Below are 27,542 nucleotides of genomic sequence, written 5' to 3' on the forward strand. Positions count from 1 at the left end.
AGTTGAATGCAAAACAGTTTGAAGTGGATAATTAAATGGCCGTTTCTTATTGGACACATTCAGGTCGTGTCTCCCTCTTTCAAAACGTTTCAAAAGGTTTCTCCTGTTTTGTGCTTCCTAACATGACCCTGATATATGGTGTCGTCGTCTAGTGTTTCAGTGGAGGCAGGAGGATTACATGTTAGTCATTTAGCAGACGTTCTAATCCAGAGCCGCATAGTTAGTGCCGTCATCTTGAGATGGCTAGGTGGGACAACCACATGGGGCGGCAGGTAGCCTAGTGGTTAGAGCGTTGGACAGGTAACTGGGAGGTTGCAAGATTGAATCCGCGAGCTGACAAGGTAAAAATCTGTTGTTCTGCCCCTGAACAAGGCAGTTAACCCCCTGTTCCTAGGCCGTCATTGAATATGAGAATTTGTTCTTAACTGACTTGCCTAGTTAAATAAAAATAAATAATTCATAGTACTGGAAGTACATGTTTCATCTGTCTATATCTTCAAAGTCCCAGCTAGTAAGAGAGAAAAGAGTCAAGTGCGAGTGTTGGTTCACAAAATATGTTTTCAGAAGACGGACAGGGAATCTGCTGTCCTAGCTTCAGGGGGAAGCTGGTTCCACCATTGGGGTGCCAGGACAGAGAAAAGGTTGGACTGGGCTGAGCTGGAGCTGCCCTCCCATAAGGGTAGGAGAGCCAAGAGACCAGAGGTGGCAGAACAGAGTACTCTGATTGGGATGTAGGGTTTGAACATAGCCTGAAGGTAGGGAGGGTCAGGTCCTCTTGCTGCTCCGTAGGTAAGTACCAGGGTCTTGTGGTGGATCCAAACTTTGACTGGAAGCCAGTGCAGTGTGTTGAGGAGCGGGCTGACATGGGAGAAGTTAAGAAGGTTGAACATCAGGGGGCTGACATGGGAGAAGTTAGGAAGGTTGAACATCAGTGGAGGCAGGAGGATCGTGTGTGTTGTATTGAGAGCTGACGTGTGTGTTGTCTGGTGTTTCAGTGGAGGCAGGAGGATTGTGTGTGTTGTATTGAGAGCTGACGTGTGTGTTGTCTGGTGTTTCAGTGGAGGCAGGAGGATCGTGTGTGTGGGCAGTGGTTTTGACCTCATCCAGAGAGCCACCATGAAGGTGCTGCCATCTGCTGATGACTTCTCTCAGTCCCCTCCCGTTGAGGTCAGTACACACTACTCACTACTATTACAATACACCTAATGTTATCATTCTAGAGTCCACTCCTATTATACAATACTCTGCATGTTATCATTCTGGAGTCCACTCCTATTATACAATACATTACATGTTATCATTCTGGAGTCCACTCCTATTATACAATACTCTGCATGTTATCCATTCTAGAGTCCACTCCTATTATACAATACTCTACATGTTATCATTCTAGAGTCCACTCCTATTATACAATACTCTACATGTTATCATTCTGGAGTCCACTCCTATTATACAATACATTACATGTTATCCATTCTAGAGTCCACTCCTATTATACAATACATGCCATGTTATCCATTCTAGAGTCCACTCCTATTATACAATACATGACATGTTATCCATTCTAGAGTCCACTCCCATTGAGGTTAGTATACCATTCCACAAGTTCTCTGTTTCCTGCCAGTAGTGTATTCTAATCCCTCTAGTGTACAGTACTCTAGCTGTGATATTATCCATGGCAGGTAGCTAGCATGGCCTAGTGTACAGTACTCTAGCTGTGATATTATCCATGGCAGGTAGCTAGCATGTCCTAGTGTACAGTACTCTAGCTGTGGTATTATCCATGGCAGGTAGCTAGCATGTCCTAGTGTACAGTACTCTAGCTGTGGTATTATCCATGGCAGGTATCTAGCATGTCCTAGTGTACAGTACTCTAGCTGTGGTATTATCCATGGCAGGTATCTAGCATGCCCTAGTGTACAGTACTCTAGCTGTGGTATTATCCATGGCAGGTATCTAGCATGCCCTAGTGTACAGTACTCTAGCTGTGGTATTATCCGTGGCAGGTAGCTAGCATGTCCTAGTGTACAGTACTCTAGCTGTGGTATTATCCATGGCAGGTATCTAGCATGCCCTAGTGTACAGTACTCTAGCTGTGGTATTATCCATGGCAGGTAGCTAGCATGTCCTAGTGTACAGTTCTCTAGCTGTGGTATTATCCATGGCAGGTATCTAGCATGCCCTAGTGTACAGTACTCTAGCTGTGGTATTATCCATGGCAGGTATCTAGCATGCCCTAGTGTACAGTACTCTAGCTGTGGTATTATCCGTGGCAGGTAGCTAGCATGTCCTAGTGTACAGTACTCTAGCTGTGGTATTATCCATGGCAGGTATCTAGCATGCCCTAGTGTACAGTACTCTAGCTGTGGTATTATCCGTGGCAGGTAGCTAGCATGTCCTAGTGTACAGTACTCTAGCTGTGATATTATCCGTGGCAGGTAGCTAGCATGTCCTAGTGTACAGTACTCTAGCTGTGGTATTATCCATGGCAGGTAGCTAGCATGTCCTAGTGCACAGTACTCTAGCTGTGGTATTATCCATGGCAGGTAGCTAGCATGTCCTAGTGCACAGTACTCTAGCTGTGGTATTATCCATAGCAGGTAGCTAGCATGTCCTAGTGTACAGTACTCTAGCTGTGATATTATCCATGGCAGGTAGCTAGCATGTCCTAGTGTACAGTACTCTAGCTGTGATATTATCCATGGCAGGTAGCTAGCATGTCCTAGTGTACAGTACTTTAGCTGTGGTATTATCCGTGGCAGGTAGCTAGCATGTCCTAGTGTACAGTACTCTAGCTGTGATATTATCCGTGGCAGGTAGCTAGCATGTCAACAGTGAGTTGTATGTTTTTGTCTGTGACTACAGACTTCTCTGTGAGACTAAACACAGACACAGTGTCCTGCCAGGAATGAAATATCTTTCTCTCTCTCTCTATTCTATCTCTCTCTGCCCTCCTCTCCAGTTCATCCAGTATGCCGTACATAAGAACGACACTGTGCTGCTGTTTGACAGTCCAGTGGTGAACAGGTCCTCTGAGACCCAGTCCTTTAGGGCCTTCCTCCAGCTAGACAACGTGATAGAGGAACTGAATTCCTTTGAGTACCACCCCGACCCATTCTTCAATGAACTGACCAAGAACATCATCACTGAAACCTCCATCATCATCGTTACGGTAAAGAACAGTAACACTACTCTTATGGGGTTGTGTTGTCATGGTTACTGTCTAGTAGTTTTTTGGGTTATTTCTAGTAATACTGGCTTATCATTTTCCATGGGCCATTGTGGCTTAAATGTTATTCTGCTTCAGCCTCCCGAGTGGCACGGTGGTCTTAGCTGTGCCATTAGAGATTCTGGGTTCGAGTCCAGGCTCTGTCGCAGCTGGCAGACCAATGGGGCGGCGCACAATTGGCCCAGCGTCGTCCAGGTTAGGGGAGGGTTTGGGCCGGCAGGGATGTCCTTGTCTCATCGCGCACTAGCGACTCCTGTGGCGGGCCGGGCGCAGTGCACGCTGACACGGTCGCCAGGTGTGCGGTGTTTCCTCCGACACATTGGTGCGGCTGGCTTCCAGGTTTAGTGGTCAAGAAGCAGTGCGGCTTGGTTGGGTTGTGTTTCGGGAGGACACACAGCTCTCGACCTTCGCCTCTCCCGAGTCCGTACGGGAGTTGCAGCGATGAGACAAGACTGTAACTACCAATTGAATACCACGAAATTGGAGAGAAAAAGGGCAAACAAACAAACAAACAAACAAACAAACACATGTATTCTGCCTTGTGACTATGATGTCCCCCTCGGAGAGAAAAGACAATTATAGTGCATTGATGTTGATATAATTAATATCAATATTGAGATAATCATATCTGCTTTTACAAATGATTGCATGTCCCTGCAGTCCAGAGGTTAACGACCAGCCACCTCTTTCTCCCCAGGGTCGTGGTTTCAGCAAGGCCATGACAGCTGAAGAAGCCCAGGCGTTCGTGGGAGATGCGTCCTGTAAGGTGACCATCCTGCAGGATGACAAGCTGTTCCTGGAAGCTCCGTCCACCCAGCCCAGAGCCCGCTCCAAACGCCAGCGCAGAGACACCAGCTCCGACCCTTTGGACCTAACGGTGACAACACTGGCCTTCTGTCTAAACCCAAGGCATAGAGAGAGAGGCTTCAGGCATTAGCACTGGACAAGCTGATATGTCTCTCTGGCTCTCAACATGTATTTCAGATAGGTGCTTGTGTTCCAGTACATTTCTATCTAAATCAGGGCTGTCCAAACTTAATCCAATGTCCTGTTGCAGGCATTCACTTCAGTCAAGGCAGTAACACACCTGATTCAACCATACAATAATCCTAGTCTTCTGACCGGGACCACTCAGTCCTGACAGAGAAATATCACTATCAACACCTTGATGTATATCTGACTCTCCACAATTATATACGTATTGTAGCGAATTAGCTTTCTCCTATTTGCCTTTAGCTGACTTGAACTTTCTTTCTGTCTATCTCTCTCTCTCTCTCTCTCTCTTTCTGTCCATCTCTCTCTCTTTCTGTCCATCTCTCTCTCTTTCTGTCCATCTCTCTCTCTCTTTCTCTGTCCATCTCTCTCTCTCTCTTTCTCCGTCCATCTCTCTCTTTCTGTCCATCTCTCTCTCTTTCTGTCCATCTCTCTCTCTTTCTGTCCATCGCTGTCTCTCTCTTTCTGTCCATCGCTGTCTCTCTCTTTCTGTCCATCTCTCTTTCTGTCTCTCTCTTTCTGTCTCTCTCTTTCTGTCTCTCTCTCTGTCCATCTCTCTCTCTGTCCATCTCTCTCTCTGTCCATCTCTCTTTCTGTCCATCTCTCTTTCTGTCTCTCTCTCTGTCCATCTCTCTCTCTGTCCATCTCTCTCTCTGTCCATCTCTCTCTCTGTCCATCTCTCTCTCTGTCCATCTCTCTCTCTGTCCATCTCTCTCTCTGTCCATCTCTCTCTCTGGCCATCTCTTTCTGTCCATCTCTCTCTCTGTCTCTCTCTTTCTGTCTCTTTCTGTCCATCTCTCTCTCTGTCTCTCTCTGTCTCTCTCTTTCTGTCCATCTCTCTCTCTCTCTCTCTCTCTCTCTCTCTCTCTCTCTCTCTCTCTTTCTGTCCATCTCTCTCTATTTCTGTCCCTCTCTCTCTCTCTCTCTCTCTTTCTGTCCATCTCTCTCTCTTTCTGTCCATCTCTCTCCCACACTCCCCCTCATCTCTCTCATTCCCTTGCTTTCTATATCTATCTTTCTTTTCTTCTCTCCCTCCCTCCCTAACAGATCAAGTTTGGTAATGGTGAGTGGGTGGTGGGCTCAGTGAACTATGAGAGGAAGTATGAGGTTCCTTTGGCTATCATCATCCCAGCTGTCATCGTCCCTATGCTACTGTTCATAGCTGTGTCCGTCTACTGCTACAGGTACACAACTACACTTCCCATCAAGCACCACTCATGTAGTTCTGATGGGTGAATTGTTTTTAGTTCACCCGGTGAAATGGGTGTCTGGAGTTTACACTCTAGGACCAATTAAATAATCTCAAATGTGCAAACTACAGATTCACATAGTGGAACAGTTCTGTACTCTAATGGACTGTTCCTATGTGTTAATGTCTGTACTTTAATTAACTGTTCCTATGTGTTAATGTCTGTACTCTAATGAACTGTTCCTATGTGTTAATGTCTGTACTCTAATGAACTGTTCCTGTGTGTTAATGTCTGTACTCTAATGAACTGTTCCTGTGTGTTAATGTCTGTAGTCTAATGGACTGGTCCTGTGTGTTAATGTCTGTACTCTAATGGACTGTTCCTATGTGTTAGTGTCTGTACTCTAATGGACTGTTCCTATGTGTTAGTGTCTGTAGTCTAATGGACTGTTCCTATGTGTTAGTAGTCTAATGGACTGTTCCTATGTGTTAATGTCTAATGGACTGTTCCTATGTGTTAATGTCTGTAGTCTAATGGACTGTTCCTATGTGTTAGTGTCTGTAGTCTAATGGACTGTTCCTATGTGTTAGTAGTCTAATGGACTGTTCCTATGTGTTAATGTCTGTAGTCTAATGGACTGTTCCTATGTGTTAATGTCTGTAGTCTAATGGACTGTTCCTATGTGTTAATGTCTGTAGTCTAATGGACTGTTCCTATGTGTTAGTGTCTGTAGTCTAATGGACAGTTCCTATGTGTTAATGTCTGTAGTCTAATGGACTGTTCCTATGTGTTAATGTCTGTAGTCTAATGGAATGTTCCTATGTGTTAATGTCTGTAGTCTAATGGACTGGTCCTATGTGTTAATGTCTGTAGTCTAATGGACTGTTCCTATGTGTTAGTGTCTGTAGTCTAATGGACTGTTCCTATGTGTTAATGTCTGTAGTCTAATGAACTGTTCCTATGTGTTAATTTCTGTAGTCTAATGGACAGTTCCTATGTGTTAATGTCTAATGGACAGTTCCTATGTGTTAATGTCTGTAGTCTAATGGCCTGTTCCTATGTGTTAATGTCTAATGGACTGTTCCTATGTGTTAATGTCTGTAGTCTAATGGACTGTTCCTATGTGTTAATGTCTGTAGTCTAATGGACTGTTCCTATGTGTTAATGTCTAATGGACTGCTCCTATGTGTTAATGTCTGTAGTCTAATGGACTGGTCCTATGTGTTAATGTCTGTAGTCTAATGGACTGGTCCTATGTGTTAATGTCTGTAGTTTAATGGACTGTTCCTATGTGTTAATGTCTGAAGTCTAATGGACTGTTCCTATGTGTTAATGTCTGTAGTTTAATGGACTGTTCCTATGTGTTAATGTCTGTAGTCTAATGGACTGTTCCTATGTGTTAATGTCTAATGGACTGCTCCTATGTGTTAATGTCTGTAGTCTAATGGACTGGTCCTATGTGTTAATGTCTGTAGTCTAATGGACTGGTCCTATGTGTTAATGTCTAGTTTAATGGACTGTTCCTATGTGTTAATGTCTGAAGTCTAATGGACTGTTCCTATGTGTTAGTAGTCTAATGGACTGTTCCTATGTGTTAGTAGTCTAATGGGCTGTTCCTATGTGTTAATGTCTAATGGACTGTTCCTATGTGTTAGTAGTCTAATGGGCTGTTCCTATGTGTTAATGTCTAATGGACTGTTCCTATGTGTTAATGTCTAATGGACTGTTCCTATGTGTTAGTAGTCTAATGGACTGTTCCTATGTGTTAATGTCTGATGGACTGTTCCTATGTGTTAGTAGTCTAATGGACTGTTCCTATGTGTTAGTAGTCTAATGGACTGTTCCTATGTGTTAGTAGTCTAATGGACTGTTCCTATGTGTTAGTAGTCTAATGGTCTGTTCCTATGTGTTAATGTCTAATGGACTGTTCCTATGTGTTAGTAGTCTAATGGACTGTTCCTATGTGTTAGTAGTCTAATGGACTGTTCCTATGTGTTAATGTCTAATGGTCTGTTCCTATGTGTTAATGTCTGTAGTCTAATGGTCTGTTCCTATGTGTTAGTAGTCTAATGGGCTGTTCCTATGTGTTAATGTCTAATGGACTGTTCCTATGTGTTAATGTCTAATGGACTGTTCCTATGTGTTACTGTCTGTAGTCTAATGGACTGGTCCTATGTGTTAATGTCTGTAGTTTAATGGACTGTTCCTATGTGTTAATGTCTGTAGTCTAATGGACTGTTCCTATGTGTTAATGTCTAATGGACTGGTCCTATGTGTTAATGTCTGTAGTTTAATGGACTGTTCCTATGTGTTAATGTCTGTAGTCTAATGGACTGTTCCTATGTGTTAATGTCTGTAGTCTAATGGACTGTTCCTGTGTGTTAATGTCTGTAGTCTAATGGACTGTTCCTATGTGTTAATGTCTAATGGACTGTTCCTGTGTGTTAATGTCTAATGGACTGTTCCTATGTGTTAATGTCTAATGGACTGTTCCTATGTGTTAGTAGTCTAATGGGCTGTTCCTATGTGTTAATGTCTAATGGACTGTTCCTGTGTGTTAATGTCTAATGGACTGTTCCTGTGTGTTAATGTCTAATGGACTGTTCCTATGTGTTAGTAGTCTAATGGGCTGTTCCTATGTGTTAATGTCTAATGGACTGTTCCTATGTGTTAGTAGTCTAATGGACTGTTCCTATGTGTTAGTAGTCTAATGGACTGTTCCTATGTGTTAGTGTCTGTAGTCTAATGGACTGTTCCTATGTGTTAATGTCTGTAGTCTAATGAACTGTTCCTATGTGTTAATGTCTGTAGTCTAATGGAATGTTCCTATGTGTTAGTGTCTGTAGTCTAATGGACTGTTCCTATGTGTTAATGTCTGTAGTCTAATGAACTGTTCCTATGTGTTAATTTCTGTAGTCTAATGGACAGTTCCTATGTGTTAATGTCTAATGGACAGTTCCTATGTGTTAATGTCTGTAGTCTAATGGCCTGTTCCTATGTGTTAATGTCTGTGGTCTAATGGACTGTTCCTATGTGTTAATGTCTGTAGTCTAATGGACTGTTCCTATGTGTTAATGTCTAATGGACTGTTCCTATGTGTTAATGTCTAATGGACTGCTCCTATGTGTTAATGTCTGTAGTCTAATGGACTGGTCCTATGTGTTAATGTCTGTAGTTTAATGGACTGTTCCTATGTGTTAATGTCTGAAGTCTAATGGACTGTTCCTATGTGTTAATGTCTGTAGTTTAATGGACTGTTCCTATGTGTTAATGTCTGTAGTCTAATGGACTGTTCCTATGTGTTAATGTCTAATGGACTGCTCCTATGTGTTAATGTCTGTAGTCTAATGGACTGGTCCTATGTGTTAATGTCTGTAGTCTAATGGACTGGTCCTATGTGTTAATGTCTGTAGTTTAATGGACTGTTCCTATGTGTTAATGTCTGAAGTCTAATGGACTGTTCCTATGTGTTAGTAGTCTAATGGACTGTTCCTATGTGTTAGTAGTCTAATGGGCTGTTCCTATGTGTTAAGGTCTAATGGACTGTTCCTATGTGTTAGTAGTCTAATGGGCTGTTCCTATGTGTTAATGTCTAATGGACTGTTCCTATGTGTTAATGTCTAATGGACTGTTCCTATGTGTTAGTAGTCTAATGGACTGTTCCTATGTGTTAATGTCTGATGGACTGTTCCTATGTGTTAGTAGTCTAATGGACTGTTCCTATGTGTTAGTAGTCTAATGGACTGTTCCTATGTGTTAGTAGTCTAATGGACTGTTCCTATGTGTTAGTAGTCTAATGGTCTGTTCCTATGTGTTAATGTCTGTAGTCTAATGGTCTGTTCCTATGTGTTAGTAGTCTAATGGGCTGTTCCTATGTGTTAATGTCTAATGGACTGTTCCTATGTGTTAATGTCTAATGGACTGTTCCTATGTGTTACTGTCTGTAGTCTAATGGACTGGTCCTATGTGTTAATGTCTGTAGTTTAATGGACTGTTCCTATGTGTTAATGTCTGTAGTCTAATGGACTGTTCCTATGTGTTAATGTCTAATGGACTGGTCCTATGTGTTAATGTCTGTAGTTTAATGGACTGTTCCTATGTGTTAATGTCTGTAGTCTAATGGACTGTTCCTATGTGTTAATGTCTGTAGTCTAATGGACTGTTCCTGTGTGTTAATGTCTGTAGTCTAATGGACTGTTCCTATGTGTTAATGTCTAATGGACTGTTCCTGTGTGTTAATGTCTAATGGACTGTTCCTATGTGTTAATGTCTAATGGACTGTTCCTATGTGTTAGTAGTCTAATGGGCTGTTCCTATGTGTTAATGTCTAATGGACTGTTCCTGTGTGTTAATGTCTAATGGACTGTTCCTGTGTGTTAATGTCTAATGGACTGTTCCTATGTGTTAGTAGTCTAATGGGCTGTTCCTATGTGTTAATGTCTAATGGACTGTTCCTATGTGTTAGTAGTCTAATGGACTGTTCCTATGTGTTAGTAGTCTAATGGACTGTTCCTATGTGTTAGTAGTCTAATGGACAGTTCCTGTGTGTTAATGTCTGTACTCTAATGGACAGTTTCTGTGTGTTAATGTCTGTACTCTAATGGACTGTTTCCTATGTGTTAATGTCTGTAGTCTAATGGACTGTTCCTATGTGTTAATGTCTGTAGTCTAATGGACTGTTCCTATGTGTTAATGTCTGTAGTCTAATGGACTGTTCCTATGTGTTAATGTCTATAGTCTAATGGACTGTTCCTATGTGACAGGAGGAAGAGCCAGCAGGCAGAGAGAGAGTATGAGAAAGTGAAACACCAGTTGGATCATCTGGAGGAGAGCGTGAGAGACCGCTGCAAGAAGGAATTCACAGGTATGTTCACACTATCACACACACTATCACACACCATACACACTGCTATAACATTACACACCATACACACTGCTATAACATTACACACACACTAAAACACACCACAGATCAAATCAAATCAAATGTATTTATATAGCCCTTCGTACATCAGCTGATATCTCAAAGTGATGTACAGAAACCCAGCCTAAAACCCCAAACAGCAAGCAATGCAGGTGTAGAAGCACGGTGGCTAGGAAAAACTCCCTAGAAAGGCCAAAACCTAGGAAGAAACCTAGAGAGGAACCAGGCTATGTGGGGTGGCCAGTCCTCTTCTGGCTGTGCCGGGTGGAGATTATAACAGAACATGGCCAAGATGTTCAAATGTTCATAAATGACCAGCATGGTCCAATAATAATAAGGCAGAACAGTTGAAACTGGAGCAGCAGCACAGTCAGGTGGACTGGGGACAGCAAGGAGTCATCATGTCAGGTAGTGCTGAGGCATGGTCCTAGGGATCAGGTCCTCCGAGAGAGAGAGAGAGAAAGACAGAGATAATTAGAGAGAGCATACTTAAATTCACACAGGACACCGAATAGGACAGGAGAAGTACTCCAGATATAACAAACTGACCCTAGCCCCCCGACACATAAACTACTGCAGCATAAATACTGGAGGCTGAGACAGGAGGGGTCAGGAGACACTGTGGCCCCATCCGATGACACCCCCGGACAGGGCCAAACAGGAAGGATATAACCCCACCCACTTTGCCTAAGCACAGCCCCCACACCACTAGAGGGATATCTTCAACCACCAACTTACCATCCTGAGACGAGGCCGAGTATAGCCCACAAAGATCTCCGCCGCGGCACAACCCACACTGCTATAACATTACACACACACTATCACACACCATACACACTGCTATAACATTACACACCACACACACTGCTATAACATTACACACACACTATCACACACCATACACACTGCTATAACATTACACACCACACACACTGCTATAACATTACACACACACACTATCACACACCACACACACTGCTATAACATTACACACACACTATCACACACCACACACACTGCTATAACATTACACACCACACACACTGCTATAACATTACACACACACTATCACACACCATACACACTGCTATAACATTACACACCACACACACTGCTATAACATTACACACACACACTATCACACACCACACACACTGCTATAACATTACACACACACTATCACACACCACACACACTGCTATAACATTACACGCCATACACACTGCTATAACATTGCACACACACTATCACACACCACACACACTGCTATAACATTACACACACACTATCACACACCATACACACTACTATAACATTACACACACACTATCAAATCAAATGTTATTAGTCACATGAGCCGAATACAACAGGTGTAGATCTTACAGTGAAATGCTTACTTACAAGCCCCTAACCAACAATGCAGTTTAAAAAAAGAATAAGAAATAAAAGTACCAAATAATTAAAGAGCAGCAGTAAAATAACAATAGCGAGACTGTATACAGGGGGTACCGGTACAGAGTCAATGTGGAGACTGTATACAGGGGGTTCCGGTACAGAGTCAATGTGGAGACTGTATACAGGGGGTTCCGGTACAGAGTCGATGTGGAGACTGTATACAGGGGGTACCGGTACAGAGTCAATGTGGAGACTGTATACAGGGGGTTCCGGTACAGAGTCAATGTGGAGACTGTATACAGGGGGTTCCGGTACAGAGTCGATGTGGAGACTGTATACAGGGGGTTCCGGTACAGAGTCAATGTGGAGACTGTATACAGGGGGTTCCGGTACAGAGTCAATGTGGAGACTGTATACAGGGGGTACCGGTACATAGTCGATGTGGAGACTGTATACAGGGGGTTCCGGTACAGAGTCAATGTGGAGACTGTATACAGGGGGTACCGGTACAGAGTCAATGTGGAGACTGTATACAGGGGGTACCGGTACAGAGTCAATGTGGAGACTGTATACAGGGGGTACCGGTACAGAGTCAATGTGGAGACTGTATACAGGGGGTACCGGTACAGAGTCAATGTGGAGACTGTATACAGGGGGTTCCGGTACAGAGTCGATGTGGAGACTGTATACAGGGGGTACCGGTACAGAGTCAATGTGGAGACTGTATACAGGGGGTTCCGGTACAGAGTCGATGTGGAGACTGTATACAGGGGGTACCGGTACAGAGTCAATGTGGAGACTGTATACAGGGGGTTCCGGTACAGAGTCAATGTGGAGACTGTATACAGGGGGTACCGGTACAGAGTCAATGTGGAGACTGTATACAGGGGGTACCGGTACAGAGTCAATGTGGAGACTGTATACAGGGGGTTCCGGTACAGAGTCGATGTGGAGACTGTATACAGGGGGTACCGGTACAGAGTCAATGTGGAGACTGTATACAGGGGGTTCCGGTACAGAGTCGATGTGGAGACTGTATACAGGGGGTACCGGTACAGAGTCAATGTGGAGACTGTATACAGGGGGTACCGGTACAGAGTCAATGTGGAGACTGTATACAGGGGGTACCGGTACAGAGTCAATGTGGAGGCTATATACAGGGGGTACCGGTACAGAGTCGATGTGGAGACTGTATACAGGGGGTACCGGTACAGAGTCAATGTGGAGACTGTATACAGGGGGTACCGGTACAGAGTCAATGTGGAGGCTATATACAGGGGGTACCGGTACAGAGTCGATGTGGAGACTGTATACAGGGGGTTCCGGTACAGAGTCGATGTGGAGACTGTATACAGGGGGTTACGGTACAGAGTCAATGTGGAGACTGTATACAGGGGGTTCCGGTACAGAGTCAATGTGGAGACTGTATACAGGGGGTTCCGGTACAGAGTCAATGTGGAGACTGTATACAGGGGGTACCGGTACATAGTCGATGTGGAGACTGTATACAGGGGGTTCCGGTACAGAGTCGATGTGGAGACTGTATACAGGGGGTTCCGGTACATAGTCGATGTGGAGACTGTATACAGGGGGTTCCGGTACAGAGTCAATGTGGAGACTGTATACAGGGGGTACCGGTACAGAGTCAATGTGGAGACTGTATACAGGGGGTACCGGTACATAGTCGATGTGGAGACTGTATACAGGGGGTTCCGGTACAGAGTCAATGTGGAGGCTATATACAGGGGGTACCGGTACAGAGTCAATGTGGAGACTGTATACAGGGGGTACCGGTACAGAGTCAATGTGGAGACTGTATACAGGGGGTTCCGGTACAGAGTCGATGTGGAGACTGTATACAGGGGGTTCCGGTACAGAGTCGATGTGGAGACTGTATACAGGGGGTTCCGGTACAGAGTCAATGTGGAGACTGTATACAGGGGGTTCCGGTACAGAGTCAATGTGGAGACTGTATACAGGGGGTACCGGTACATAGTCGATGTGGAGACTGTATACAGGGGGTTCCGGTACAGAGTCAATGTGGAGACTGTATACAGGGGGTACCGGTACATAGTCGATGTGGAGACTGTATACAGGGGGTACCGGTACAGAGTCAATGTGGAGACTGTATACAGGGGGTTCCGGTACAGAGTCAATGTGGAGGCTATATACAGGGGGTTCCGGTACAGAGTCGATGTGGAGACTGTATACAGGGGGTACCGGTACAGAGTCAATGTGGAGAGTGTATACAGGGGGTTCCGGTACAGAGTCAATGTGGAGGCTATATACAGGGGGTTCCGGTACAGAGTCAATGTGGAGACTGTATACAGGGGGTACCGGTACAGAGTCAATGTGGAGACTGTATACAGGGGGTTCCGGTACAGAGTCGATGTGGAGACTGTATACACGGGGTTCCGGTACAGAGTCGATGTGGAGACTGTATACAGGGGGTACCGGTACAGAGTCGATGGGGAGACTGTATACAGGGGGTACCGGTACAGAGTCGATGGGGAGACTGTATACAGGGGGTACCGGTACAGAGTCGATCTGGAGACTGTATACAGGGGGTACCGGTACATAGTCAATGTGCTGGACCACCGGTTAGTCGAGGTAATATGTACAGTTGAAGTTGGAAGTTTAAATGTATTTTGCTGAGGTGTATGTAAACTCAGTTTTTCACAATTCCTGACATTTAATCCTAGTAAAAATTCTCTGTCTTAGGTCAGTTAAAGTTCAGTTTGGTTTCTCCTAGGAGCTAGTCTTGTTGCGTTCGGTTTCTCCTAGGAGCTAGTCTTGTTGCGTTTGGGTTCTCCTAGGAGCTAGTCTTGTTGCGTTGGGGTTCTACTAGGAGCTAGTCTTGTTGCATTTGGGTTCTACTAGGAGCTAGTCTTGTTGCGTTCGGGTTCTCTTAGGAGCTAGTCTTGTTGCGTTCGGGTTCTCCTAGGAGCTCGTCTTGTTGCGTTCGGGTTCTCTTAGGAGCTCGTCTTGTTGCGTTCGGGTTCTCTTAGGAGCTAGTCTTGTTTTTGCGTTCGGGTTCTACTAGGAGCTAGTCTTGTTGTTGCGTTCGGGTTCTACTAGGAGCTAGTCTTGTTGTTGCGTTCGGGTTCTATTAGGAGCTAGTCTTGTTGTTGCGTTTGGGTTCTACTAGGAGCTAGTCTTGTTGTTGCGTTTGGGTTCTACTAGGAGCTAGTCTTGTTGTTGCTTTGGGTTCTACTAGGAGCTAGTCTTGTTGCGTTCGGGTTCTACTAGGAGCTAGTCTTGTTGCATTCGGGTTCTACTAGGAGCTAGTCTTGTTGTTGCGTTTGGGTTCTACTAGGAGCTAGTCTTGTTGTTGCGTTCGGGTTCTACTAGGAGCTAGTCTTGTTGTTGCATTCAGGTTCTACTAGGAGCTAGTCTTGTTTTTGCATTCAGGTTCTACTAGGAGCTAGTCTTGTTGTTGCGTTTGGGTTCTACTAGGAGCTAGTCTTGTTGTGTTCTGTATCTTCCTCCAGACCTGATGATTGAGATGGAGGACCAGACCAATGACCTGAGTGAGGCCAGGATCCCCTTCCTGGACTATAAGACCTACACAGACCGGGTCTTCTTCCTGCCCTCTAAAGACGGGGACAACGACGTCATGATCACTGGCAAGCTGGACATCCCCGAGGGGCGGAAGGTCATCGTAGCTCAGGCCCTCAACCAGTTCTCTAACCTGCTCAACTCTAAGACCTTCCTCATCAATGTAGGTTTACTCAGCTAGCTGAGATGACTAACTGTTTCTCTCCCTGTCTGTCTGTTAGTCTGTCTGCCTGTCTGTTAGTCTGTCTGCCTGTCTGTTAGTCTGTCTGCCTGTCTGTTAGTCTGTCTGCCTGTCTGTTAGTCTGTCTGTCTGTCTAAAGTACCTGTGCCAAGATACAGTTTGAGTATTCCTGTCATTCTATACCTACAGATGTTCTATGGAGTTATACTGAGTTGCTAACCCCATCTCTCTGTTGCGTTCTCTGTGTGTTCTCAGTTCATCAAGACCTTGGAGGGCCGTCCAGACTTTAATGCCAGGTCCAGGGTCTACTTTGCCTCGTTACTGACCGTGGCTCTGCATGGTAAACTAGAGTACTACACAGACATCATGAGAAGCCTGCTGCTGGAGCTGATGGAGGAATACGTGCACAGCAAGAACCCCAAACTCATGCTGCGCAGGTGAGACACACCCTGCCTTCCAATCAGGCTTGTCTTCATGAAAACAGGCATTTGTTATTGGACAAGGTTCGATAGTATCTCTCTGTTGCGTAGTGTTTTGGTATGGTGCCTAGTAAACCCAGGTGGTGACAGTAGTTAACATGCTGACTGTGTGTGTACAGGTCAGATAGTAGTTAACATGTTGACTGTGTGTGTACAGGTCAGATAGTAGTTAACATGTTGACTGTGTGTACAGGTCAGACAGTAGTTAACATATTGACTGTTTGTGTACAGGTCAGACAGTAGTTAACATGTTGACTGTGTGTGCAGGTCAGACAGTAGTTAACATGTTGACTGTGTGTGTACAGGTCAGACAGTAGTTAACATGTTGACTGTGTGTGTACAGGTCAGACAGTAGTTAACATGTTGACTGTGTGTGTACAGGTCAGACAGTAGTTAACATGTTGACTGTGTGTGTACAGGTCAGACAGTAGTTAACATGTTGACTGTGTGTGTACAGGTCAGACAGTAGTTAACATGTTGACTGTGTGTGCAGGTCAGACAGTAGTTAACATATTGACTGTTTGTGTACAGGTCAGACAGTAGTTAACATGTTGACTGTGTGTGTACAGGTCAGACAGTAGTTAACATGTTGACTGTGTGTGTACAGGTCAGACAGTAGTTAACATGTTGACTGTGTGTGTACAGGTCAGACAGTAGTTAACATGTTGACTGTGTGCAGGTCAGAGACAGTTAACATGTTGACTGTGTGTACAGGTCAGACAGTAGTTAACATGTTGACTGTGTGTGTACAGGTCAGACAGTAGTTAACATGTTGACTGTGTGCAGGTCAGAGACAGTTAACATGTTGACTGTGTGTACAGGTCAGACAGTAGTTAACATGTTGACTGTGTGTGTACAGGTCAGACAGTAGTTAACATGTTGACTGTGTGTGTACAGGTCAGACAGTAGTTAACATGTTGACTGTGTGTGTACAGGTCAGACAGTAGTTAACATGTTGACTGTGTGTGTACAGGTCAGACAGTAGTTAACATGTTGACTGTGTGCAGGTCAGAGTCAGTAGGTTAACATGTTGACTGTGTGTACAGGTCAGACAGTAGTTAACATGTTGACTGTGTGTGTACAGGTCAGACAGTAGTTAACATGTTGACTGTGTGTACAGGTCAGAGACAGTAGTTAACATGTTGACTGTGTGTGTACAGGTCAGAGACAGTAGTTAACATGTTGACTGTGTGCAGGTCAGAGACAGTAGTTAACATGTTGACTGTGTGTGTACAGGTCAGACAGTAGTTAACATGTTGACTGTGTGTGTACAGGTCAGACAGTAGTTAACATGTTGACTGTGTGTGTACAGGTCAGACAGTAGTTAACATGTTGACTGTGTGTGCAGGTCAGAGACGGTGGTGGAGAGGATGCTGTGTAACTGGATGTCCATCTGTCTGTATCAGTTCCTCAGGGTGAGACTCACCTTTTTCATTCAAACCTGCTCTCTCTCTCTCTCGCTCCTCTCTCTCGCTCTCTATCTCTCTCGCTCTCTATCTCTCTCGCTCTCTATCTCTCTCGCTCTCTATCTCTCTCGCTCTCTATCTCTCTCGCTCTCTATCTCTCTCGCTCTCTATCTCTCTCGCTCTCTATCTCTCTCGCTCTCTATCTCTCTCGCTCTCTATCTCTCGCTCTCTATCTCTCTCGCTCTCTATCTCTCTCGCTCCTCTCTCTCGCTCTCTCGCTCTCTCTCTCTCTCGCTCCTCTCTCTCTCTCGCTCCTCTCTCTCTCTCGCTCCTCTCTCTCTCTCGCTCCTCTCTCTCTCTCGCTCTCTCTCTCTCTCGCTCTCTCGCTCCTCTCTCTCTCTCTCTCTCTCTCGCTCCTCTCTCTCGCTCCTCTCTCTCGCTCCTCTCTCTCGCTCCTCTCTCTCGCTCCTCTCTCTCGCTCCTCTCTCTCGCTCTCTCTCTCTCGCTCTCTCTCTCTCTCGCTCCTCTCTCTCGCTCCTCTCTCTCGCTCCTCTCTCTCTCTCTCGCTCCTCTCTCTCTCTCTCGCTCCTCTCTCTCGCTCCTCTCTCTCGCTCCTCTCTCTCGCTCCTCTCCCTCGCTCCTCTCTCTCGCTCTCTCTCTCTCGCTCCTCTCTCTCGCTCTCGCTCTCGCTCTCTCTCTCTCGCTCCGCTCGCTCCGCTCTCTCTCTCTCGCTCCTCCCTCTCGCTCCTCTCTCTGCTCTCTCTCGCTCCTCTCTCTCGCTCCTCTCTCTCTCTCTCTCTCTCTCTCGCTCCTCTCTCTCGCTCCTCTCTCTCTCTCTCTCGCTCCTCTCTCTCGCTCCTCTCTCTCGCTCTCTCTCGCTCCTCTCTCTCGCTCTCTCTCGCTCCTCTCTCTCGCTCCTCTCTCTCGCTCTCTCGCTCCGCTCGCTCGCTCCGCTCTCTCTCTCTCGCTCCTCCCTCTCGCTCCTCTCTCTCGCTCTCTCTCTCTCGCTCCGCTCGCTCGCTCCGCTCTCTCTCGCTCCTCTCTCTCGCTCCTCTCTCTCTCGCTCCTCTCTCTCGCTCGCTCCTCTCTCGCTCGCTCCTCTCTCTCTCTCTCGCTCCTCTCTCTCTCTCGCTCCTCTCTCTCTCGCTCTCTCTCTCTCGCTCCTCTCTCTCTCTCGCTCTCCATTTCTTCTAATGTTTTAGATGAAATGTTCCAATTTATTTGGTCTTATTGATTTTTGGATTAAAGCGCTCTTTAAACAATCAGTCATGTGTGACAGTGAACATGGAGCCGTATCTTCAGTAATTACACTGAGAGAACGGTCTCATTAGAACTGATGAGCTCACTCCCCTCTCGCTGTGTGTGTGTGCATCTTCACTTTGTGTGTGTAGGACTCTGCGGGCGAACCCCTATACAAGTTGTTCAAGGCCATCAAGCACCAGGTAGAGAAGGGCCCAGTGGACGCTAAGATGAAGAAGGCCAAGTACACTCTGAACGACACGGGGCTCCTAGGGGACGACGTGGAGTACTGCGTCCTGGTGAGTACACTCTGAACGACACGGGGCTCCTAGGGGACTGTGCCCAACATGTTGCTAGCATGTACCAAAACAAATGGGTGTGACCTAATCATGAGCTCAGTGTGATTCTGGATGATAGATGATTGACAGCTGTGTGTGTCCAACCAGACCCTGCAGGTGCTGGTGCACGGGGAGGGACCAGACGTGACGCCGGTGAAGGTGCTAAACTGTGACACCATCTCTCAGGTGAAGGAGAAGATCATTGAACAGGTGTACCGCAACCTGCCCTACTCACAGAGACCCAAGTTGGACAGTGTTGCTCTTGGTGAGAACACACATGGTTCTACCACTGTTATCCTGTGCTAAGAGTTGGGGGAAACAACAATGAGTTTCATATTTTTGCATGTACGTTAGTCTACATACAGTTGAAGTCAGAAGTTTACATCCACTTAGGTTGGAGTCATTAAAACTCGTTTTTCAAATCCACAAATTTCTTGTTAACAAACTATAGTTTTGTCAAGTCGGTTAGGACTTCTACTTTGTGCATGACACAAGTCATTTTTCCAACAATTGTTTACAGGCAGATTATTTCACTTATAATTCACTATATCACAATTCCAGTGGGTCAGAAGTTTACATTCACTAAGTTGGAATTTCCAGAAAATTATGTAATGTCGTTAGAAGCTTCTGATAGGCTATTTAAGTCAGTTGGAGGTGTACCTGTGGATGTATTTCAAGGCCTACCTTCAAACTCCATGCCTCTTTGCTTGGCATCATGGGAAAATCAAAATAAATCAGTAGACCTCCACAAGCAAGTATAAACACCATGGGACCACGCAGCCGTCATACTGCTCAGGAAGGAGATGCGTTCTGTCTCCTAGAGATGAACGTACTTTGGTGCGAAAAGTGCAAATCAATCCCAGAACAACAGCAAAGGACCTTGTGAAGATGCTGGAGGAAACAGGTACAAAAGTATCTATATCCACAGTAAAACGAGTCCTATATCGACATAACCTGAAAGGCCGCTCAGCAAGGAAGAAGCCACTGCTCCAAAACCGCCCAAAAAAGCCAGACTACGGTTTGCAACTGCACATGGGGACAAAGATCGTACTTTTTGGAGAAATGTCCTCTGGTCTGATGAAAGGAAATTAGAACTGTTTGTCCGTAATGCTCATCGTTATGTTTGGAGGAAAAGGGGGGAGGCTTGCAAACCAAAGAACACCATTCCTACCGTGAAGCACGGGGTGGCAGCAGCATGTTGTGGAGGTGGCAGCATCATGTTGTGGTGGTGCTTTCCGGCAGGAGGGATTGGTGCACTTCACAAAATACATGGCATCATGAGGAAAGAAAATGACGTGGATATTTTGAAGCAACATCTCAAGACATCAGTCAGGAAGTTAAAGCTTGGTCCAAATGGATAATGACCCCAAGCATACTTCCAAAGTTGTGGCAAAATGGCTGAAGGACAACAAAGTCATGGTATTGGAGTGTATTGGAGTGGCCATCACAAAGCCCTGACCTCAATCCCATAGAATTGTGTGGGCAGAACTGAAGAAGTGTGTGCGAGCAAGGAGGCCTACAAACCTGACTCAGTTACACCAGCTGTGTCATGAGGAATGGGCCAAAATTCACCCAACTTATTGTGGGAAGCTTGTGGAAGGCTACCCAAAACGTTTGACCCAAGTTAAACAATATAAAGGCAATGCTACCAGATACTAATTGAGTGTATGTAAACTTCTGACCCACTGGGAATGTGATGAAAGAAATTAAAACTGAAATAAATCATTCTCTCTACTATTATTCTGACATTTCACATTCTTAAATGAAGTGGTGATCCTAACTGACCTAAGACAAGGAATTTTTACTCAGATTAAATGTCAGCAATTGTGGAAAAACTGAGTTTAAATGTATTTGGCTAAGGTGTATGTAAAATCCTGACTTCAACTGTACCTTTCAGTAATATTCTAATGTATAAGGTGCACTTCCCACCCCGTCCACAGAGTGGCGGCCTGGCTCTACAGGGCAGATCCTGTCTGACATGGACCTGACATCACAGAAGGAGGGCAGGTGGAAGAGACTCAACACCCTGGCACATTACAACGTGAGTGGCTGGCTGAGGACTTCAGCCTTGTATTCGTGTTCTCTCTGAATATCTTCTCAGCTTACTGTATAGTTAATGTGAATATCTATCAGGGCTGGCTGAGGACTTCAGCCTGGTATTCGTGTTCTCTCTGAATATCTTCTCAGCTTACTGTATAGTTAATGTGAATATCTATCAGGGCTGGCTGAGGACTTCAGCCTGGTATTCGTGTTCTCTCTGAATATCTTCTCAGCTTACTGTATAGTTAATGTGAATATCTATCAGGGCTGGCTGGCTTTATTAACGTTGAGTTGTTCCTGGGCTAAAGATGTTCGGAGTTGAGCATGCCAGATATTCCGTTGAAATGTTGGGTTTTGCTATTTCACAGTTTAATTAAACTATGTGAAACTCAAACGATATGTTTCTGTACTGTGTTAACTATACAGAAAGTATTCAGACCCCTTGACTTATTCTAAAATAGTTTAAATAATAAAAAAATTTTAAAAAATCCCCCAAGCAATCTACACACAATGCCCCGTAATGACAAAGTGTAAACAGTTTTTAAAATTTTTTTTTGCACATTTGTGTATATATATATATATATATATATATATATATATATATATATATATATATATATATATATATATATATATATATATATATATATATATATATATTTTAATATCTTATTTACATAAGTATTCAGACCCTTTGCTCTGAGTCTCGAAATTGAGCTCCGATGCGTCCTGTTTCCATTGATCATCCTTTAGATGTTTCTACAACTTGATTGGAGTCCACCTGTAGTAAATTCTATTAATTAGACACGATTTGGAAAGGCACACTCCTTTTTATATAAGGTCCCACTGTTGACAGTGCATGTCAGAGCAATAACTAAGCCATTGAGGTCTATGAAATTGTCTATAGTGCTCCGAGACAGGATTGTGTCGAGGCACAGATCTGAGGAAGGTTACCAGGGGGGAAAATGATGCAGCATTGAAGGTCCCCAAGAACACAGTGGTCAAACTGAGCAATCTGGGGAGAAGGGCCTAAACAGTGTTTAAACCCTTTACAATGAAGATCTGTGAAGTTATTTGGATTTTTACGAATTATCTTTGAAAGACAGAGTCGTGAAATGGGACGTTTATTTATTTTTGCTGCGTTTATATGTGGTACGGTACAGTGTTAACTATATGTGGTACGGTACAGTGTTAACTATATGTGGTACTGTGTTAACTATATGTGGTACTGTGTTAACTATATGTGGTACTGTGTGTTTCAGGTGAGAGACAATGCCACGCTGGTTCTGTCCAGAGTGCTTCACACCCATCGCCAGTTCCACCAGAACCAGGATAGCCATGAAGAAAGTGAGTCCGATTTCATTATATCCTCAGTATGTTATCCCTGGGCACAGATCTAGGATCAGCCTACCTGTCCTCCAATCCTAACCTTAACTATCAGGGTGGGTAATGCGCTACTGACCTGAGATCAGCATCTTGGAAAAACTTCTCAACTTTGGGTCGTGTTCATTATGGCCAAACATTTTGCATGAGGAAACAAAAAAGAGTTGAGGTTGTCCCACCCTGTTTGAGTCTGTTGTCTTCCGTTTGATGCCCACTGAACATGTCCCTGGTGTCCCTGTAGAGAACGCCCTGTTGGAAGATGACAAGGTGTTCCACCTGGTGCGGCCTGCTGACGAGCTGGATGAGGTCAAATCTAAGAGAGGAAGTTTGAAGGCCAAGGCCACGACTAAAGCCATCGCTGAGATCTACCTGACACGACTGCTCTCTGTCAAGGTTAGTCAGTCTGATAACTACACTACCTACAGCAGTTATAGCACTACGTAGAGCAGTTATAGCACTACCTACAGCAGTTATAGCACTACCTACAGCAGTTATAGCACTACCTACAGCAGTTATAGCACTACCTACAGCAGTTATAGCACTACCTACAGCAGTTATAGCACTACGTAGAGCAGTTAAAGCACTACCTACAGCAGTTATAGCACTACCTACAGCAGTTATAGCACTACCTACAGCAGTTATAGCACTACGTAGAGCAGTTAAAGCACTACGTAGAGCAGTTATAGCTCTACCTACAGCAGTTATAGCACTACCTACAGCAGTTATAGCACTACCTACAGCAGTTATAGCACTACCTACAGCAGTTATAGCACTACCTACAGCAGTTAAAGCACTACCTACAGCAGTTATAGCACTACCTACAGCAGTTATAGCACTACGTAGAGCAGTTAAAGCACTACGTAGAGCAGTTATAGCTCTACCTACAGCAGTTATAGCACTACCTACAGCAGTTATAGCACTACCTACAGCAGTTATAGCACTACCTACAGCAGTTATAGCACTACCTACAGCAGTTATAGCACTACGTAGAGCAGTTAAAGCACTACTAACAGTTATAGTACTACATATAGCAGTTATAATAGGGTTATAACACCTTTAGCACAGTTCAGAATTACTCCTACATTACTGATTTGACCTGGAACATGTAGAAGATGTAGCATTGATTGGGTGGGTTGGATAGGCGACACACTGATTGGGTGGGTGGACAGGAGACACACTGACTGGGTGGGTGGACAGGAGACACACTGATTGAGTGGGTGGACAGGAGACACACTGATTGAGTGGGTGGACAGGAGACACACTGATTGAGTGGGTGGACAGGAGACACACTGATTGGGTGGGTGGACAGGAGACACACTGATTGGGTGGGTGGACAGGAGACACACTGATTGGGTGGGTGGACAGGAGACACACTGATTGGGTGGGTGTAAGTGTATGTTGGTGTACATAATGTGAGCTGATTTTTGTATCCGTGTCTGTCAGATACTGTCTACTGACCACCTAATATGATATGTGGTTGTCGCTCTGGATATGTCCTACTGTGTGTGTCCTAATGTGTGTGTGTCCTCGGTGTGTTGCAGGGTACTCTGCAGCAGTTTGTGGATGATTTCTTCCGCAGTGTGTTGTGTTCTGGAGCCGTGGTTCCTCCTGCAGTTAAATACTTCTTTGACTTCCTGGATGAGCAGGCTCTGAAACACGACAACGTTGAGGAGGAGACCGTCCATATCTGGAAGACCAACAGGTACACACACACACACACACTGACACAAACACACACACGCATATGAACACTGTACACACGCGCGCACACACACACATGCATGCACGTAACCACACCCACAGATATGCACACTGTATACACACAATAGTTCAGTACCTCCAACCTTCTTCTACACTTGACTCCTCCTCATCGTGTTGTAGTCCTAGGGTCTGACTCCTCATCGTGTTGTAGTCCTAGGGTCTGACTCCTCCTCATCGTGTTGTAGTCCTAGGGTCTGACTCCTCCTCATCGTGTTGTAGTCCTAGGGTCTGACTCCTCCTCATCGTGTTGAAGTCCTAGGGTCTGACTCCTCCTCATCGTGTTGTAGTCCTAGGGTCTGACTCCTCCTCATCGTGTTGTAGTCCTAGGGTCTGACTGCTCCTCATCGTGTTGTAGTCCTAGGGTCTGACTCCTCCTCATCGTGTTGTAGTCCTAGGGTCTGACTCCTCCTCATCGTGTTGTAGTCCTAGGGTCTGACTCCTCCTCATCGTGTTGTAGTCCTAGGGTCTGACTCCTCCTCATCGTGTTGTAGTCCTAGGGTCTGACTCCTCCTCATCGTGTTGTAGTCCTAGGGTCTGACTCCTCCTCACCGTGTTGTAGTCCTAGGGTCTGACTCCTCCTCATCGTGTTGTAGTCCTAGGGTCTGACTCCTCCTCACCGTGTTGTAGTCCTAGGGTCTGACTCCTCCTCACCGTGTTGTAGTCCTAGGGTCTGACTCCTCATCGTGTTGTAGTCCTAGGGTCTGACTGTCCTCACCGTGTTGTAGTCCTAGGGTCTGACTCCTCCTCATCGTGTTGTAGTCCTAGGGTCTGACTCCTCCTCATCGTGTTGTAGTCCTAGGGTCTGACTGTCCTCATCGTGTTGTAGTCCTAGGGTCTGACTCCTCCTCATCGAGTTGTAGTCCTAGGGTCTGACTCCTCCTCATCGTGTTGTAGTCCTAGGGTCTGACTGTCCTCATCGTGTTGTAGTCCTAGGGTCTGACTGTCCTCATCGTGTTGTAGTCCTAGGGTCTGACTCCTCCTCATCGTGTTGTAGTCCTAGGGTCTGACTCCTCCTCATTGTGTTGTAGTCCTAGGGTCTGACTCCTCATCGTGTTGTAGTCCTAGGGTCTGACTCCTCCTTACCGTGTTGTAGTCCTAGGGTCTGACTCCTCCTCATCGTGTTGTAGTCCTAGGGTCTGACTCCTCCTCACCGTGTTGTAGTCCTAGGGTCTGACTCCTCCTCATCGTGTTGTAGTCCTAGGGTCTGACTCCTCATCGTATTGTAGTCCTAGGGTCTGACTCCTCATCGTGTTGTAGTCCTAGGGTCTGACTCCTCATCGTGTTGTAGTCCTAGGGTCTGACTCCTCATTGTGTTGTAGTCCTAGGGTCTGACTCCTCCTTACCGTGTTGTAGTCCTAGGGTCTGACTCCTCCTCATCGTGTTGTAGTCCTAGGGTCTGACTCCTCCTCACCGTGTTGTAGTCCTAGGGTCTGACTCCTAACTCCCCTGAAACCCCTGGACGTTATCAGAGTGAATTAGTGAACTCCTGTTGATGGGAACTATTAAATATAGATAGTGCTTGTGATGCGTATTGGATTGACAGGTGGGGATGAGTGGCAGAGTAAGATCTCTAGTCAGGATGAGGAGATGAAAGACTGAATTCATTAGACTCTAGAGACATCTCTCTCACTATCCATCATCTCTTCTTTCACTCACTTACTCTGTTTCTCTCCTCTCCTCTCTCCATTCTCAGTCCCTTCCTAGATGTCTCTCTCCTGTTTCACACACTTACTAACCCTCTTTCTCTCTCTCCCTCCCTCTCCCTTTCTCTCCCACCCCTCTCCTGCATATCAGCAAGAGGGGACATCAGCAAGCCAATTAAATGAGGGCTTTCAGTGAATGTGATTCAGCTAAAAAGGCTTGTTAATTCTCCCCCAGTATCCTGGATAATGTTCCCCAGGCCTGTTCTCCAGTCAAGAAGAGGTTTGTAGGGGTTAGAGCAGGTGTGAAGCTGAGCTGGCTAGAGGGGACGGAGAGGAAAGAGACAGATAGAGGGAGAGAACGTAAGACCTTGAGCGGGAGAGTGAGCATCCAGCCAACAAATATAAATTCTTAAAGAGGCTGTAGCTCGGTGTACCCTGAGGTGACCTGGAGGATAAGACACACACACACAGACAGACAGACAGACCGTAGTCATTAGGAATTCACTGGACCAAGGCTGATTCAGAGGTAGATGGAGATCAGATTACCCCTGCAGGCTCCCCCAGTCAGCGTTTTAATAACACAGCACTTCTAGTCCTTCTCAGAGGAGGAGCATCACACCACTGTAACATGATTTATTTTTGGACTGAGGCTGCTTTATTAGGCTTCATTCAGCCATACACCTGTTTAGTTGTGCTTTCCTGGGTTGAGTTCAGATGTCTGGGTTTGAGTGACTCAGCTTGTCTGTGAGGCAGAAGGAAAAGGGATCTGTTATCTTGTTAAATTAGATAGGAAGGAGTTGGCTTTTAGTTTGGATAGCCTGCGACTGTTTCACCTTGCTCTCATTCTGGGTTGCTCTGCGCGGTGCGGTGTGTGTTGGTGTGTATACTAATGTGTGTGTTCTCTATCCCCAGCCTGCCCATGCGTTTCTGGGTGAACATCCTGAAGAACCCTCACTTCATCTTTGACGTGCACGTGACGGAGGTGGTGGACGCATCGCTGTCCGTCATCGCTCAGACCTTCATGGACGCCTGCACCAAGACGGAACACAAACTGAGCCGGGAATCTCCCAGCAACAAGCTGCTCTATGCAAAGGAGATCTCCACCTATAAGAAGATGGTGGACGAGTGAGTTCTCTCATATTCATCCCATTTCATGATTGACTGCCCATCAAATGAGCCGATACTGCAGTACTCTTGGCCAATATAGAGAATAGGTTGCAGTCAGAACACACCAGAAATACTCTCTTCTAGTGCATCAGAAACAACACAAGGGGATAGGTTGGTAGGACCTGGCAGCCAATCAGACATCTCTCTATCATTCTGTCTCTCCTCAGTTACTACAAGGGAATCAAGCAGATGGTCCCAGTCAGTGACCAGGACATGAACACACACCTGGCTGAGGTGTCCAGGGTACGTACATGTGACCTCACATCTGTTTGTACTTGTGTGTGGGCAGTCTTCTATTGCATCATCAGAATACAACAAAAAAAATAATCCTTCCTCCTTTGTGCTCTCCAGGAACACACAGACACGCTGAATACCCAGGCAGCCTTGCACCAGCTCTACCAGTATGCCAGCAAATACTATGACGGGGTAAAAACCTTAGGACTCACTTCCTTGTCTGGTGGTTTGAAGGCCCTATCCACTTGGTTAAGAACCTTAGGACTCACTTCCTTGTCTGGTGGTTTGAAGGCCCTATCCACTTGGTTAAGAACCTTAGGACTCACTTCCTTGTCGGGTGGTTTGAAGGCCCTATCCACTTGGTTAAGAACCTTAGGACTCA

The 27,542-nt window shown here is 45.4% G+C and overlaps 1 protein-coding gene across 2 annotated transcripts in view; it reads left to right on the top strand.

Moving 5' to 3' along the window:
* LOC110490812 (plexin-B2) overlaps positions 1-27,542 on the top strand; it is a 187,241-nt gene that overhangs the window by 156,009 nt on the left and 3,690 nt on the right. Inside the window, exons 21-37 of one of the 2 annotated variants that reach the window (XM_090201080.1) lie at positions 1,059-1,167; positions 2,963-3,172; positions 3,927-4,106; positions 5,270-5,406; positions 10,176-10,276; positions 15,223-15,452; positions 15,726-15,907; positions 17,298-17,364; positions 18,747-18,893; positions 19,041-19,197; positions 20,873-20,973; positions 22,235-22,319; positions 22,597-22,748; positions 23,897-24,057; positions 26,672-26,884; positions 27,094-27,169; positions 27,278-27,352. In XM_090201080.1, the coding sequence (XP_090057206.1) occupies positions 1,059-1,167; positions 2,963-3,172; positions 3,927-4,106; positions 5,270-5,406; positions 10,176-10,276; positions 15,223-15,452; positions 15,726-15,907; positions 17,298-17,364; positions 18,747-18,893; positions 19,041-19,197; positions 20,873-20,973; positions 22,235-22,319; positions 22,597-22,748; positions 23,897-24,057; positions 26,672-26,884; positions 27,094-27,169; positions 27,278-27,352 (2,383 nt within the window). Of the gene's footprint in view, positions 1-160; positions 201-1,058; positions 1,168-2,962; positions 3,173-3,926; positions 4,107-5,269; positions 5,407-10,175; positions 10,277-15,222; positions 15,453-15,725; positions 15,908-17,297; positions 17,365-18,746; positions 18,894-19,040; positions 19,198-20,872; positions 20,974-22,234; positions 22,320-22,596; positions 22,749-23,896; positions 24,058-26,671; positions 26,885-27,093; positions 27,170-27,277; positions 27,353-27,542 lie in introns of those variants that run through there. The other variant, XM_090201081.1, reaches the window with a different exon arrangement.

This window comes from Oncorhynchus mykiss, chromosome 15 (assembly GCF_057628025.1).
Source record: "Oncorhynchus mykiss isolate SJ-2025 chromosome 15, ASM5762802v1, whole genome shotgun sequence".
Lineage (NCBI taxonomy): Eukaryota > Metazoa > Chordata > Actinopteri > Salmoniformes > Salmonidae > Oncorhynchus > Oncorhynchus mykiss.